This window comes from Mus caroli, chromosome 12, assembly GCF_900094665.2.
Source record: "Mus caroli chromosome 12, CAROLI_EIJ_v1.1, whole genome shotgun sequence".
Lineage (NCBI taxonomy): Eukaryota > Metazoa > Chordata > Mammalia > Rodentia > Muridae > Mus > Mus caroli.
Window position 1 is genome coordinate 13,210,590 of NC_034581.1, and position 15,682 is coordinate 13,226,271.

The 15,682-nt window shown below is 47.2% G+C and overlaps 1 protein-coding gene across 1 annotated transcript in view; it reads left to right on the top strand.

Moving 5' to 3' along the window:
• Positions 1-1,795: 1,795 nt before the first annotated feature.
• E2f6 (E2F transcription factor 6) overlaps positions 1,796-15,682 on the top strand; it is a 34,198-nt gene continuing 20,311 nt past the window's right edge. The window contains exons 1-6 of the mRNA XM_021179548.2: positions 1,796-2,169; positions 7,293-7,347; positions 9,694-9,910; positions 11,099-11,254; positions 13,041-13,155; positions 15,588-15,682. Coding sequence (XP_021035207.1) covers positions 2,062-2,169; positions 7,293-7,347; positions 9,694-9,910; positions 11,099-11,254; positions 13,041-13,155; positions 15,588-15,682 — 746 coding nt within the window. The 5' untranslated portion in view covers positions 1,796-2,061. The remainder of the gene's footprint in view (positions 2,170-7,292; positions 7,348-9,693; positions 9,911-11,098; positions 11,255-13,040; positions 13,156-15,587) is intronic.

A 15,682-nucleotide genomic window follows, 5' to 3' on the forward strand; every position in this document is an offset into this window, starting at 1 on the left:
CCCTTCCATTCAAACACATAGCGGCTGGAGATGTGGCTCTGGAGTTAAGAGCGCTTCTGCCTTTCTAAGAGGGCCAGAGCATCCATATCTAGCCATTTGCAACGTCAGCTCCTGGGGAGCCAGAAGCCTCAAGCCTCTGAAAGCATTGCACTCATGTGCACAAACCCACACACACATAATTTAAAAACAAGTGAAAGGGGCCAAAGAGATGGCTCCGTGGTTAAGAGCACTGACTGTTCTTCCAGAGAACCCACCAGGTTTAATACCCAGCAACCACCTGGGGGCTTACAACTGTCTGTAATTCTAGTGTCAGAGAACGTGGTGTCCACACACAGACATGCAGGCAGGCGAAACACCAAACCACACTGTAAAGGAATTTTAATCCAGCATCATGGCTACTCTGACAAGGGATCACATCCAAGACTTTCTAAGTCTACATGATCTGGCCAAACGCAGACACACTCTAGATGATAGTACATTCTCACTGGAATACATACAGACCTTGATACACCCTTTAATCCCTAACAGTGAAGGTAAGGTTGGTTTTTAGAAGAAAGCAGACATGTTTAAAAGTAGCATCTAATTGAGGGCAGACAAAGTGAGGAATCAGAGAAAGATTTGACAGAATGAGTCAGAGGATACGCCCAACTCACAAGAGGACAGGGCAGGAAGAAGCTACTTAAGAAAGGGTTTTTACTGGGGCAGTTTTACAGAGACAGGTTTTTGAGAGAACAAGCTAGTAACTTTGTTCAGTAAGAACTCTCCACATGACAAATTTAGAAACTAAGGCACAGAACGACTTTTAGAAACTGGCTTAAGACCTTACAATTTGAAAAGATACCTGTGGCTTCCAGCTAACTTCTCTTTTCTTTTCTCTTTCTAATTTAGTTTCTATGCATAGGTGTTTTGCCTACATGTATGACTGTCTAACATGTTAACATGTTCCTGCCTGGTGCCTGTGGAGACCAGAAAAAGAGCATTAGATCCCACTGGGCCTGGAGGTAACATACGGTTTTGAGCATCTGTGGGTGATGGGAATTGAACTCAGGTCCTCTGGAAGTTCTCCTAAACTTAGCCAGTGCTCCTCTCCCAGCCCCAGTTAAGCTGTTTTATCTTTCTCCTCCATTGGATTCTGAGATCCAGTCTATTATATTCAAAACAGTATCTTCTTGAGCCAGCCCAATACCTGATATAATAAGTAATCAAAAACTGATACAGAGCCGGGCAGTGGTAGCACATGCCCTTAATCCCAGCACTTGGGAGGCTGAGGCAGGCGGATTTCTGAGTTCGGCTACACAGAGAAACCCTGTCTTGGAAAACCAAAACAAAAATAAAATAAAATAAAACTGATACAGAGGGGGGAAAGTTTGTGGTTTGGGGACAAATTCTACTCTCACTACGAACTTTAGCTGACTTCGAATTCAAACACGTGATCTCCCTGCCTGGGCCTCTGTGGAGCTTGGCTTTGAAGCTTGTGCCTTCTGGTCCCTCCAAGATGGCTTGTTTTATGAGCATGTGCTAAGCACCATTAGATGCGTGATGGGAGCCCCACCATCATCGCCCGTGGCACTCAGAACCTGCAGTCCGCCGGTCGGGACTAGAGTGCGCCCGCTCCGATCCCCCGGAATCCCTGCTCCACCTCTTTTCTTCCCCCAACCCATCCCACCACACCCCCCGCCATCCTCTCCAAGGATCCATCCTCCGGAACACCCGGGCGTCGGCAGCGGGTGAGGACCTGTGTGCGCGGGAGATCTCACGGACGGCGCTGCGCATGTGCAAACGCGGGCGCACTGCGCATGCGGAAAGATGGCCGGCTAGGGAACCTGAGCGCCTCCGCGGTCACCCTGGTCCCCTCCGCGCCTACCCTGATCCCCTCTGCGCCTGGGCTCATCGCTGCGCGAGTGGGACCGCGGCGCTTCGTGGGTGGAGCCGCGGCGCTTCGTGGGTGGAGCCGCAGTGCTCCGTGGGTGGAGCGGGCGGCGCTGAAGGGGCCGGGAACGCGCGCGCCGAGCCTCCGGGGAAGGCGGGAGGGCGCGTGGGGCGCGAGGGGCGCGGGACAGCATGAGTCAGCAGCGGACGGCGCGGAGACTGCCCAGCCTGCTGGTGGACCCGGCGCAGGAAACGGTGCGCCGGCGTTGCCGGGACCCCATCAACGTGGAAAACCTACTGGTGAGCGGGGACCCGGGCCACGGGAGGTCAAGTGCTGTGGGACGCGCTCCTTGCATCGGGCCCTCTGCACAGAGTCGCTTGGTGCCCCGGGGCTCTCCCTGCAACTCCCAATTCTTGAACCGCCCTTTGCTTTTTAAATGTTTCTATTGGATTTACTTACTTTGGGGTGGGGTGGGGGCCGCGAGCGCGTGGATTCCACGGGGCACGTGTAGAGTTTAGAAAGCAACTTGGGGCAGTCTGTTCCATGCTTCCACCCTTGTGGTTCGCCGGATGGAACTCTAGTAGAGTTTGTAAAGCTCGGTGGCAAGTGCCTTAACCAACTGAGCGATCTTGCCTGTCCATCTTTGCTGTCTGACAGGGGAAATGAAAGAATGAGAAAGTTCCCTCCGTTCAGTGCTTCCCACCTTTCTCAGGGTCCCTGCTGGATTCGTCCTTTGTCCGTCTCTCCTGATCGCTGTTTTCTCAGCAAGGCAAGCTGTATCCAAGCCATTCTGGCGGGTCCTGTGCCAGATAGTTCATGAGCATTGTCTTGTCTGACTCCTTGGAGCAACCTTGAGATTGTTATTCTTAGAGTTTGTCAGAACTGACCCAGAGATGTGTGTACAGAGATGTCTGGCCTTGTGGCTAGGTAATGAGGAAACTGGGAAGACCCTCAGAATGACTGCAAGTGACAGCCTTTCCCTAACTTCTTTCTCTCTCTCTCTTTTTTTTTTTTTTTTAAATAATTTCTGCTCAGTTTCCACCTGATCTTGCATTACCACCCAGCACTGTGCTGGGGACTCTAGTCCTAAGCACTTGGTAAGATTGTTGTAAATAAGATTGGTAGATCACTGATGGTTTTGTCAATTACAGTATTAGTTTCACACCCTATCTTCTGTCATAACTAACCACTCACTTTTGGCTGAGAGCTCTTTGTTGTGTTTTTGACAGCCAAGGTGGGTCCCCTTGTCCCCTTCGCCTTCCTTTTCAGACATGTGGGTGTCATCCAGAATTCTCTACAGTTTGTTCATGTAGGTGACCGCTCACTACTGCTAACTTGTGGCCTGTGATCATGGTAGGTTTTTTTTTGTTTTGTTTTGTTTTTTAGGATTTGATAGACGCTCTAAATGAAAACCGCTTCACTTTTGGTTATCAGAAGATAACATCCTCTAAAGTCTTAGATTTCTTATCCAATCTGGTGTTTTTAGTTGCCTCGAGGTAACTCCTAAACCTGTACATCTTTCCTAGAGCTCTCCAACTGTATGTTAGATGTCCCTTCTTAGATCTAAAACTTACAAAAGAAAATGTCTTCGTGTATGCCACGTGTGTACTGGTGCCCATGGAGGCCCGAAACCAGTGTTAGATCACCTGGAGCTCATAACAAGCGGTTATGAACTGGCACATGGATGAACTGAGCCCTCTGGAAGAACAGCGAGCGTTTATAACTGCTGAGCTGCAGATTTCAAACTCTGACATCCAAAGCCAGGTTCACAGACCCCACCCCACCCCACCCCACCTTACCCCCGCCTTAAGAAAGCAATCTCTTTCTTGAATCCCACCTTAATGGTGTTCTGCCTATCGTTGTACCCAAGCCAGCACTCTGGACATGGCTGTTACCTTTTCCTCTGTTTCAGAATCGCCTCCAGACACATGCCCCCCCCTCCCACCCCCAGGTCACTGAAGTCATTCACATCAGTAGCTATTCCGTGCTATAATGCCATCTCGACCGGTTTCCTGCCACTATTACTGCCTCTCACTCACCGTCTGTGTGCTTCATCCTTAACGTATGGTCTCTTGAAGGTGTGTTTCTATCTTCATTTGGCCAAAGGAATTAGTGGTTCCTTAGTGCTCCCAGGACAAAGTCCAGTCCTCGCAGCATAATCTGGCTCCATGTTTGCCTTTTCTAAACGATCTTTCTGGGGTTGCATGCTCCATCCTAGGCCTCATTTCCATATTGATGTTTGTCGAGATGTCTGAAGTCCAGATTCATGGGCAACTTGTCTTAAGACAAGTGTCTTTAGCCCCTCTTTACCTCAAGACTGTTAGTCAGACTCTGTGTGTCCCAGAGCAATTCTGTACTTGACTGCTCAGTCCTCTGTGGGTCTGTTTGATACTGTAGTGAAGATCTGGCCATGGACAAAGGATTAAGCAAGAAGTTAATAAAATAGTGACTCTATTTTCTTGCCTGTAAAATAGTGACGTAACATGTCAGTAGTATTTTTTTTTAATTGACTAGCAAATGCAAAGAATTAATAAGCCATGTACAGAGCAGTTACATAGCTTGCTAAGTGTTGTTGCCAGGATAAGTTAAATGGCTTAAACCTGCTCTTGGCTTTGGGGAGCAGGGAGAAGACAATCCTGGATGGAGGTGAACTTGGTTTGCACATTAGATGATCAGGAAGATCTGGGTGGTGACATGAATGCAGTCACCTTAGAGAGATTCATGATCAGTGAGCTCCTGAAGGAGTCTTGCTCCCACACAGGGAGCTAATACAGAGAAACCTATGCATCTATGAGCATACTGCTCTCTAGAGCAGTAACTACTTAGGAGGCAGTGCCTAGGACATTAGTCTCTAAAAGTCACTTTTTATTTTTCTCTCCACCTTTAAAGCTTCTAGCCAGGTGTGGTGGCCCAGTTCTGTAATGCCAGTCCTTGGGAGGCAGAGACAGAAGGATGGTGAGTGAAAGGCCTACCTAGGCTCTATAGCAAGTCCCAGGCCAGCCTGGATTGTACAGTGAGATCCTGTCCGCATCGTTACCCCAACCCTCCAAACAGAAGATTCTAAAGCTGTAGATACAAGGGATGGGGCCGGGGGATGGTGTTATTCCAGTCTGTGTTCCCAGATGTAGACACAGAAGTTTCAAGATGTGAGAATTGGAGCAGTAAGAAAGTGGGTTGAAGCTTGTCAAATGTGCAGCTCACTCACCAGGGTCACTGCTGAGTATTCTCTGAAAGTTCTGAGGTCTCTAATGGTGTCCACTGGGGCTGCGGGAGGGGGCACGTGGATAGTCTTCTGTCCTTTCATGTGTCAGCAAAATGGCTTTGCAGCTTCACAGTGAGAGTGTTAGCCAAGCATGGTGAGCACACTTATGTGGTCCCAGCACTCAGAGGCTGAAACAGGAGGGTGACACATTTAAAACCAGCTACATCGAGAGTTCTAGAATAGCCAGGACATTATAGCAAGAAACCATCTCAGAAAGAGAAGGAAGGATTTTAGACACGGAGAAGACAATGAATGATGGCTTTGGAACCTGTTTCCTATGTCAGTCCATGCGGTGTATAATGCATCTGCATTTGTTGCAGGGCATGGGCTCAAGTCTCATTGGAGTGCTGTCCTTATACCAAACTGTAAGCAGAGGAGATGCCCCCTAAAGCAAATGGGCAGCCAATAAGCAGTCTTTGTGCAGAGCTTGGCCCTCTTGCTCTAGGTTAAATAGGAGCTCCTGCAGCAGGCAGCTATGAGCCTATTAACACTTCAGGATACTTGTTAACACACTGTTCACATCAGTGTGAGAGGTTGGGCTTGTTTCTCAATTCGGGAACCTTGCTATGAGGCAGTAGTGTATGCTAAGTTGAGAGTGTTTACTTAGCACAGAACCCCAGGTTTAGTCCCCAGGACTAAATAAATGGGTGTTGAGGCATATGCCCGCAATCCCGGCACTCAAGAGATGGAGACAGGAGGATCAGAAATTCAGAGTTGAGTTTGAGGCTAGTCTGAGCTGTATGAGACCTTTCTCAAAAAAAGCCTAGCAGGCCAGCCAGATAGCACAGTAGGTTGTGGTACTTGCTGCCAAGCCTTACAATCTGAATTCAATGCCCAGGAACCATATGGTGGACGGAGAGAACTGACTCCATAGGTTGACCTCTGACCCCAGCATGTACACCATTGCACATAGACGCAGAATAGATAAATGGAAGAAGAAAAGCCTTGCTTAGGCAGTTAGCCCAGAGTGTGTTGGGAGAAGAGTTCCATGTAAAAATAGCAATGCCAGCTGATCACACTTGCCTCTGGTTGACTTTCACAGGACTGCTTCAGAGTTGTGTTGTTGGATGCCAGCAGTGTTGAGAGCTAGTCCCTGCCTGTGGCAGGAGCATCCAGCTTCAGGGTTGCACGTCCAACATGTCACACGGTCATTTCAGTCCTAGACTGGCCGAAACTGGCTTTGCGGCAGGATGTCAAGTTAACCTGCTACCAGATGTTCTTGTCAGAGGTGACAGGAATCGTCTGCAAAGGTTCTGTAACTCTGGTGTGAGCAGCCTCTCTGTTGTCCCCCTGGCCACCAGCTGCCCCACCCCTGACCCTTTAGACAGTTAGCTGTCCCACTTGACCACATTTATAGACCATGAATGAGATTATGTCGTGGTCTTCTTCAGAAGTCTTTGGTGAGTCTCCACTGCTTAAAACATAAACACTTCAGCATAGCCTTGATGTGGTTGATCATTTTCTAGCTACAAAGCTGGACCACTCCCACATGGCCATAGTGTGTACCTATGCAGGGAGCAAAACAACTCCTAAATGTATTGCAAATCGCCATTGCAGTTGATGCAGCTTCAGTGGCCTCCAAACGCCCAGCAGCATGGGAGGACCAGCACTGGGGCTGCTGCCCTTTGCCTGGTGTCTCGGTAATCCAACACTATTCTTATTTCTCTATCTATAGCATGTACTGCTTCCTGTTAATTGTTTTAAGGCTTCTGATTGTTTATTAATGGGAGTGCATGGCTGACTGAGAGTTGGTGAGCAAATTTTTGGAGCCACTTAAGTAGCCAGGGGTGAGCCTCAGCTGGTGCGCCACAACTTCCACATCTCTAAGCCTTCCAAGACTCAGGGCCGTGTCCTAACCTTCCCTCGATGTCTTCTCCCCAGCACCTGCCGCAGCTGATATAGGAGTGTCTGCTGGGAGTTGTTTCCCACTTAAGTATCCCGTCTCCCTCCAATCTTCCTGTATTTACACAGAAATGTATGCAGCCTAGGGATCCATGGAGGGCATCACAGACCAAGTGTAGTTTGGAAAGACTCTCTCACTCCCTCATTACTTCAAGATTGGGGGAGGAAAGGCCTTAAAAAAAACTACCACAGAACGAAATTTATTCGCGTTGCTATTTATAAAATGCTGAGTTAATTCTTACATTTTCTTTTTTCCAGCCATCAAAAATAAGGATTAATCTAGAAGAAAATGTACAGTATGTGTCCATGAGAAGTAAGTTGATTCCTAAGTGAGTTTGGGTTTTCTGGTTTGGGCATCACGTGGTTAACTTGGTTGGTTTTGCTTGTACACGGGGTCATGAGAACAGAAGTAACATGGCATCAAAGGATACCTTGCTGTGATGGCTGAAACCGAGGCAGGGTGGGAGGAACCGGTGTCTTTGCCCCCTTAGCGCAGTGGCAGCACTAAACATGTCAGCAAAGCGTCCTACCGCAGAGTTCCCTGCGGTTCCTCTACTCCTGGCCGTGCTCTCTCATGTACGGGTTCATGTTTAGGGTGTTGGGTGAGCCTTCATCATAGATGGCCCCTCCCTCGATTTCTTCTCCTTAGGTCCTTCTGAGCAGGTGTTTTGCTCGAGATGCCCAGGTATGTATCTCGGGAACCCTCTTTTGTTTCCCTGGGCATCTGCCACCATCTCCCCTGTGGCTGGTCAGCAAGTTGAGTCAGCTTAACCTTTGAGATGTATCTTTGAACTGTCCCACACCTGTGCGTGGATGAGCACACTTGAAAGCACAGCTGTGGATTGTCATCCATCATAACTGATAGGCCAAGCTCAGAGAGGTTAAGCAGCTTGCTTAGAGTCAGTGTTTGGTCCTGTGTGTGTGGCTCTGGAGCTAGAGTCTTCATCCTGCGTGTGTACACTGCAGCCTCTGTCTGCCAGCTCCAACTCCAAAGCTTAGTCGGTTCTGCTACCTCTCCCACCTCTAGTCTGGACCCCAGTGTGCACTCAGTGCTCAGGTACTACTTTGCCCCTCCTTGGAATGGTGGACACCCCTCTTCATCCTCCTAACCTTAGGAGCATCCCCAATTCTCCACTCCGGCAAAGATTGCATTTCATGTTCTCGAGTAACTGTGAGTATTACTCAGCACACTGTGTCTATAGCAGAGGTCCTTATCAGGCCCATGCAGTTCTCTTGGTTAGAGAACAGTCCTCGCAGCAGCCCTTGTTAGAGATGTTCAGTTAGATTTGTTCTTTATAAAATGGCTGGCATCCTCAGAATGTGCTTGTAACCTGAGCTAATAAGACTAAAGCATGCCCAGTAAAGTGAGTGAGTATAACATGAGAACAGTGAGACCTGGCTTGTCTGTGAGCATCGTTTGAGTTTATGTACTCAAGGACTGGGCTAGTTCACCAGATACTCCCTGCAGTTAAATGTACAGCCATTAAGAATAAAGGCTAGCCAGGCATGGTGTGCAAGCCTTTAATTCTAAAACTTGGGAGACAGAGGCAGATAGATCTCTGAGTTCAAGGCCAGCCTGGCTTAACAGTGGAATTTCAGGACATCCAGGGCTACACAGAGAAACTCTGTCTTGAAAGAAGAAGAAGAATGAATGAATGAATGAATGAATGAAATGCATTTGCTCATGATCTTTATGTTCACAGTATTAAAAGAGCATATTATAAAATGTTACCTTCCTACTCACTCTTGCTTTTAAAAACTCTGTGCATGGGCCTGTAGAGATGGCTCAGTAGTTAAGAACATTTGTTCCTCTTCCAGAGGACCCAGTTTGGTTCCCAGCACCTACACAGTGACTCACAACCACCTGCAACTCTAGTTCCATGGGACCCTATGCCTTTTTCTGACTTCTGTAGGCACTAGACACACACACACAATGCACACGTTGCAGGCAAAACACTCATACACATAAAATAAGTAACTTTTTTAAAATTAAGGAAAGTTTTTTTGGTTTTTTTGGGGGGGTTGGTTTTTTTGTTTTTTTTCAAGACAGGGTTTCTCTGTGTAGCCCTGGTTGTCCTGGAACTCACTTTGTAGACCAGGCTGGCCTCGAACTCAGAAATCGACCTTAAAAAAATCTTAAAAAAAGATTTTTTTTTTTTAAGAACTGTACTTATGAGCTGAGGCTGTTGCTCAGTGGTAAGGCACTTGCTTGGCATCAGTGAGTCAGGTTCTTGCCTCAACATGCCCCAAAGAAGAATGGGTACAAACTATATATTTTGCTGTCAAATTGATTACATGTATGAAATGAAGGCATTTCATTCTGAAACCATTTCTGACCCTGTTCCTGAGTGGTGTGGAGATGGTTACAGAGATTTCTATTTTGACATGAGATAAAAGACTTGTAAAAATGAGTATTAGTGGAAACTCACACTGACTTTTATTAAAACCTGACACGTTTGCTTAGACCAGCTGAGGCCAAATTGCTTTTCATCCAGCTAGAGAAATGTTTCCATAGAAACGAGCAGTGATGGATTGGTGTGCAGCGGTGGGGGTGGGGTGGGGCGGTTAATCTCTGTCTGGTCTGATCCTGAGGGAAGAAGCGGCTGACCAAGATGGCTGAGAAATGTTGGTTCACATGGTTCTCTGTCCTCATTCACAGAAGCTCTGAAAGTGAAGAGGCCCNGGTTTGATGTGTCCCTGGTGTACTTAACTCGGAAGTTTATGGATCTTGTCAGATCTGCCCCTGGGGGCATTCTTGACTTAAACAAGGTTGCCACAAAACTGGGTGTTCGGAAGAGGCGAGTGTATGACATCACCAATGTCTTGGATGGCATCGAACTGGTGGAAAAGAAATCTAAGAACCACATTCGGTGGATGTGAGTTGATGCCCGTTATCCCTTCCCTTCCCCTTCTCTTTAAGTGAGTGGCAGTTCTGTCCAACTGCAGCAGTGTTTGGGAATAGAAAATGAAGTTTTTATGACTCTTCTTAGGCCAAAATTGATTCCTTAAGGTTGTCTTCTTGTCTCACAGTGTACTTAAGACGACTTAGGTCTAAATAGGAACATTAGATACAGAATATCTTTCTCATGGTGGGGAAAAAGTGCTTAATTGGTAAATTTCCCCTTTGAAGATCCTAACAGTGAAACATCTGGTAGTAGAGGGTTGAGGTTTTTTGAGAATATATTAAAGGCAGGTTTATTGGGAAGCTGCTCTCAAGAGAGTTCACTGGCCCTAAGGATTGAGGCCAGGGAAGTCACTATGGGGAGAGGGGAAGGGGAAGAGAAAGAGAAAGGGTGCAGGCACAGAGAGAAAAGAGAATAGAGGGGATTTTCAAATGTATTTCTTTAGTTAACTGCTGAAGACATGATTCTCACAGAGTAGCATAGTTCACAGTCAGAACCCAGCCCCTGGGTTGCGATTGGGTGTTAATGGGGAGGAGCAGGCATCTGCAATCTCAGCAGGTACACTGGCGATTGTGTTGCTGGTGGGCAACACCACCCTAAGGGTGAAAACAGACAATGTACAAAAGGCAGTGCTAATGAGTTGACATGATTGGAAGGACCTCGTGGAGAAATAGCCTAAAGACAAGACATGGACAGAGTTGTGTGAGTGTGGGTTTGTGTGGGTGTGTAGAAAAAAAGCTATATACTTAGGAAAAAGAATTCCAGCATTCGGGTACATTAGGGGTACCACAGGCAGGTGTAAAATCCAAAGATCATCACACGAGTAAACAAAACGTTAGAGGAAAGGGTTTGTCAGGGACACTGCTTTAGGACAAAGCACAGGCAACTCTGATGGGCATGCACTCCGTGAGGGTACCGTGTCGGTCATTTAAACCCCAGCAATTGGGAGGCAGGGGCAGGTGGCTCTGTAAATTTCTGGCCAGCCGAGGCTACTTAGAGAAACCCTGTCCCAAGAAAAGAAGGGCAAACCCCACACAGATGGTAAAAGGGAGTGCAGACATAGAGTTCTAGCAGGCCCTCTCACTTGGCCAGCTCTACCACCACGGAGAGCCCTGCTCCCCTGCTGGCAGCTGCTGACCCTGTGTTTGTCTCCTTCTGTAGAGGATCTGACCTGAACAACTTTGGGGCCGCACCCCAGCAGAAGAAGCTGCAAGCAGAGCTCTCCGACCTGTCGGCCATGGAAGACGCCTTGGACGAGTTNATTAAAGATTGTGCTCAGCAACTGTTGGAGTTAACAGATGACAAGGAAAATGAAAGATATCCTTCCATCAGTACCTTTTTAAGTGTCTCTGCCTCCAGAGTAGATAGTGTATTAGGGAGAGCTTAGTGATTTAATGTACATATTCAGGATATAAAATGAGGCCCTTAAAAGTTAGAGTCAGTAAGTTTGGTGCTGTAGCCTCAGTTCTCCACAATCTTGTTAGCTGAAGCTTCTTTGTGCACCTGGTCAAGTCTGCGTGACAGCAGTTGCTGGTGACAAGCCCGGCTTGCCTTTGCTACTTACGTTAAGGGGGTATTTGTGGTTTTGTTTTTTAATTGTAGTCTTTGTCCTGATGTTTGTCAGCTTTTGTGAAAATCAGGTTTTTCCTAATTTGTGAGGTAGTTCATTTCTGAAACAGAATACACTGTGCCCAAATTAGTGTCTGTACTCACCACTCTATGTAGAAGCTTCGTGGAGCAGGAACCAGAAGAGGCTGGCTCTCTACACCTGCCTCTCCCAGGCCCCCAGGCTGTCCTGGTCTCTGTGACTTTCAGTGTCCTCTGTGAGTGTCAGTAAGTCTGAGTTGGCCCTGAATTCCACCTCCCCCCCCCCTCCCTCCATGGCAGTGAAATCCTATTACCACAGGACAGGTCTTAGAAAACCTGAGCCAAGGCTTGCAGTGCCGCAGCCAGCCAGAGAGTCTGTAGTCTAAAAGAAAGGAAGGCAGAGCAACTGCACCAAGTCACAGCTGTATCTGCCAACACAGGAGCAGCTGAAAGGCAGTGGTCAGTCAGTGTTCTTAAAAGGAAATGTCGGCTGCTGCATGGCGGCACTGAGAGCTTCCTGGGAGCTCTTCCTGTTTGCAGGCGTGGTTTCCCTGCCTTCTGGAGGATGCTCACCCAAACCGTGAATGTTTACTTCTCAAGCTCTCATAGAGCTAACTAACAGTGAGTGAGAGTTTACACCAAATGCCTGTAGGTGGGGATTTGATCATAGTGGATTCCCCTTATCTGTGGCTCTGCTTTCTGTAATCTCTGCTGCCCATAATCAGCTATCATCTAAAAATATTAAGGACAAATTCTACAAGTAACTTGTTTTTAAATAACTTGCAGTCTGCTGTATGTTGTAATTATACTCTGATTATTGATTTCTAGCTGTGCCTGGTTATAAATTTAACCTTACTGTGGTACTGTATGCACAGTTTATGTACGGTTTGCTGTTAGTCGGTGGCTTTGGGCATCCACTGGGGATTTGTAACCTCTACCCCACCCCAAGGACGAGGGGATATCTACCCCACCCCCAAGGACGAGGGGATGTCTACCCCACCCCAAGGACGAGGGGATATCTACCCCACCCCAAGGACGAGGGGATATCCACCTTCGTGAGTGGTATTTATGTTCAGGATTCAGGCTTTATTAATGTTTTTCTCCAGAAATTGCTGTAATCAATATTTGGTTTAAAGAAGTTCTTTGGATTACAAATATATAAAACACCATAAAATCTTAAGAATTCTTTTTGAAATAATTATTGTGAAGCTTTTTTTTGTCTGTTTCCCTTCATTGTAAGGTTGTATTCCATAAAAGCTAAGCTATTCTTATACCTGCATTCATGTAAGAGATAGTGATGTGTGTGTGTAGTGGTGCACGCCTTCATTCGCAGCACTCAGGAGGCAGAGAAAGGCAGGTCTCTAAGTTCAATGTAGACTGGTCTATGTAGCACAGGCCAGCCAGTGCTAAACAGTGAGACTTTGCCTAACAAAACAAAACAAAAAAACGAAGGATGGTGTTGGGGGGTGGTGGTTGGTGATCTGCCCATCTTGTCAGATCCTTGACCAGGTTTCACACTAGCGTATGTAACCTATCAGGATATTCACGGCATTCAAGCTTTCCATGAACAGATTGTCATTGCAGTGAAGGCTCCAGAGGAAACCAGACTGGATGTTCCAGCTCCCAGAGAAGTAGGTAGCGCTGCACTGCAGGGAGGGTTTAAAAAGGGATGAGGTGGGTTGGCTGCCACAGAAGTGACCACCGCGTCACTTGTTACCATGTGCTTGTCAAGCTCTACACCTTAACTGTGAGTGAGGTAATCCCTGAAACCTTGGAGATGGGAGGGCCAGCCCAGAGAGGCAGGAGTGCACACAGTGACCACCAAGACCAGTGTAGGACTGGGTGGCTTGCAGGTGCTCTCAGCCATGTTGCTGCTGTCGGGCTGTAGGAGCAATCACACTATTGGCCTTGGGCTTCAAATTCCAAAAGTAATAGCTGGTCCAGCCAGAGCTTTGTAATAGCTGGCCCAGCCAGAGCACTGGTGAGCTCGCCGAAGACTAGGAATGAGCTGGAACACTGAGTCACAGATGTACAGCCTTCCTGAGATCAGCCTTGTGTCGGCTGCTGCTAGCTGCTCCAGGGAAGTTTGCGTTGAGTGTGATTGTCACCAGAAGGTCACTTGGTGAGAATAGGGTCAAAACCAAAGCCGGTGACCCTTCTTAGCACAGACCATGGAGTTCTAACAGCCCGGTGTCCCCCAGCTGCTCGTACCCAGCTCTTCATCATCGAGGTAGTGAGGAATATTCACACCACCTTCCTTTCTGTTGTCCCCAGCAGAACACTGTCCAAGTGAGATCCTGTTACCTGACAGTGGATCATTAGTCATGAAGGAGTACTGGCTTTTCCCTCAGCCACATTCAGATTGTGACTTGGTGACGTTCCTTAGTTTGATTTGGATTTAGACAACAATCCCAATAACATATTGAGGATGAGTTATTCCACAGATGCTGAAACCCTTTAAATTAAATAGCCACTAATCTTGAAGCACCTCTTTTCTTTGGGGCATGGCTAATCCATTCTACAGGAATTAATGGGGTTTGGTTTCCCAGTACTCTGAGCTGCTTGACTGTAATTGCTAAATCGCTCTGAGCCTTTGAGCTCACTCAGAGCCTCTTTTGGTCCCATTAGAACTCTGTGATTGAGGTCCGTCCTCCAGGCTGGCAGTTCTCAGCAGTGTGCTGGGTCAGTATACTCTGACTACAGAAGGCTCTAGTGGGGACTGTGGGCCTTGTATAGGGCTGGCACAGTGGCCTTCAACTCATCTGGCTTCCTCCTCATTCATGTAAGTAGTGTTGGAGCAAGGCCTTAAGGGTCTGTTTAGATATCACCCATATGCTTTTATGCTACCGTGGCAGAGTTAAGTAGTTGTGACAGGAACAACGTGGCCCGATAGGCACCATCTCCTCCATCTCCTTTTTAAATGTTTTTGAAATCTTACATGTATGTGTGTGGGTATGTGCACCTCAGTGCAAATGCCCAGGGAGACCTTTGCATTGGCTCCCCTGGAACTGGAGTTACAGATAGTTGTGACCATCCTGATATGGGTGCTAGGATCCAAATCGGATCCCTGAGAGGGGTACACACTCTGAACTGTGAGCCACCTCTTAGTTCCCCAGGAATCCCCTTTACAGAATGATTTAGTGGCTGGTGGACTTTGAAGTCCTTTCCACTGACTAACAGTTGGGAGCAACATTATTTCCTTGCATTATTTAATGATGAATGGTTTCCATTTAAACCAGACCTGCCCCGACACTCTAGCCGCCAAGTACAAAAGTCTGTCTCACCTGTCTGGTACCAGGAAGGACATAAGAGGCTTAGAGCTCTCTAAGAAGCAAATCACACCCAGCTCGCTTGGATGGGATCCCAGAGCAGAAAGGAGCTGGAGTGACAGTGATGTCTAGACTGGCCTCTCCACGTGGATGTGGAAATGGTGGACTGGAGGAGAGCCAGGCCAGCTCCCAATGGGAAAGACAAGGAATCACAACTGAAAAAAAATGCCCTTACGCAGTTAACCTCTAAACACAAACAACCACATTCTTAATTTCTTAGGAGAAACCCATTGGAATTTGCTCCTGGGTTAATAAGACCAAGGCAAAAGGATAAGATTCATTTAATGTAGTTCCTTTGTGTGTGACGGTTCAGATTACACGAGGCTTATTTTGATTTCATCTTTTCCTCTTACATCTTTTGACTGGACAAAGACTAGCCTTCCTGTGACCTCAATACCTCTGTACTGGTTTGGAAGCCCAAACACCTTATTGTATAATACAGTTGGTACTCCAGAGCTCCCAGCACCAGAGGAGAAGAACTTCTTTGGAGGACTTTGGAGCTTTGGAGAAAGAACTCAGCTATCCGTGTGGTAGCTCCAAGACTGTTGCTACTCACGTGATTAAGCAGAGGTCTTAACTGTGAATTGGCCAGTGGTTTAAAATGTAGTGACAGTTGAAAGCATGCTTTTCTCAAATGCATGGTAGAAAGGAAACTGCAAGAATTTAAGTTAACTGAAAAGCTGCGATTAGTGGATGCTGGTGCTCACCTTGACAGTTTCTGTGTCCCTTGCTAGGATTCTATCACAGTACATATTAGGAGCACCAAAGGACCCATTGATGTATATTTGTGTGAAGTAGAACAGAACCATTCAAATGGTAAAACCACTGA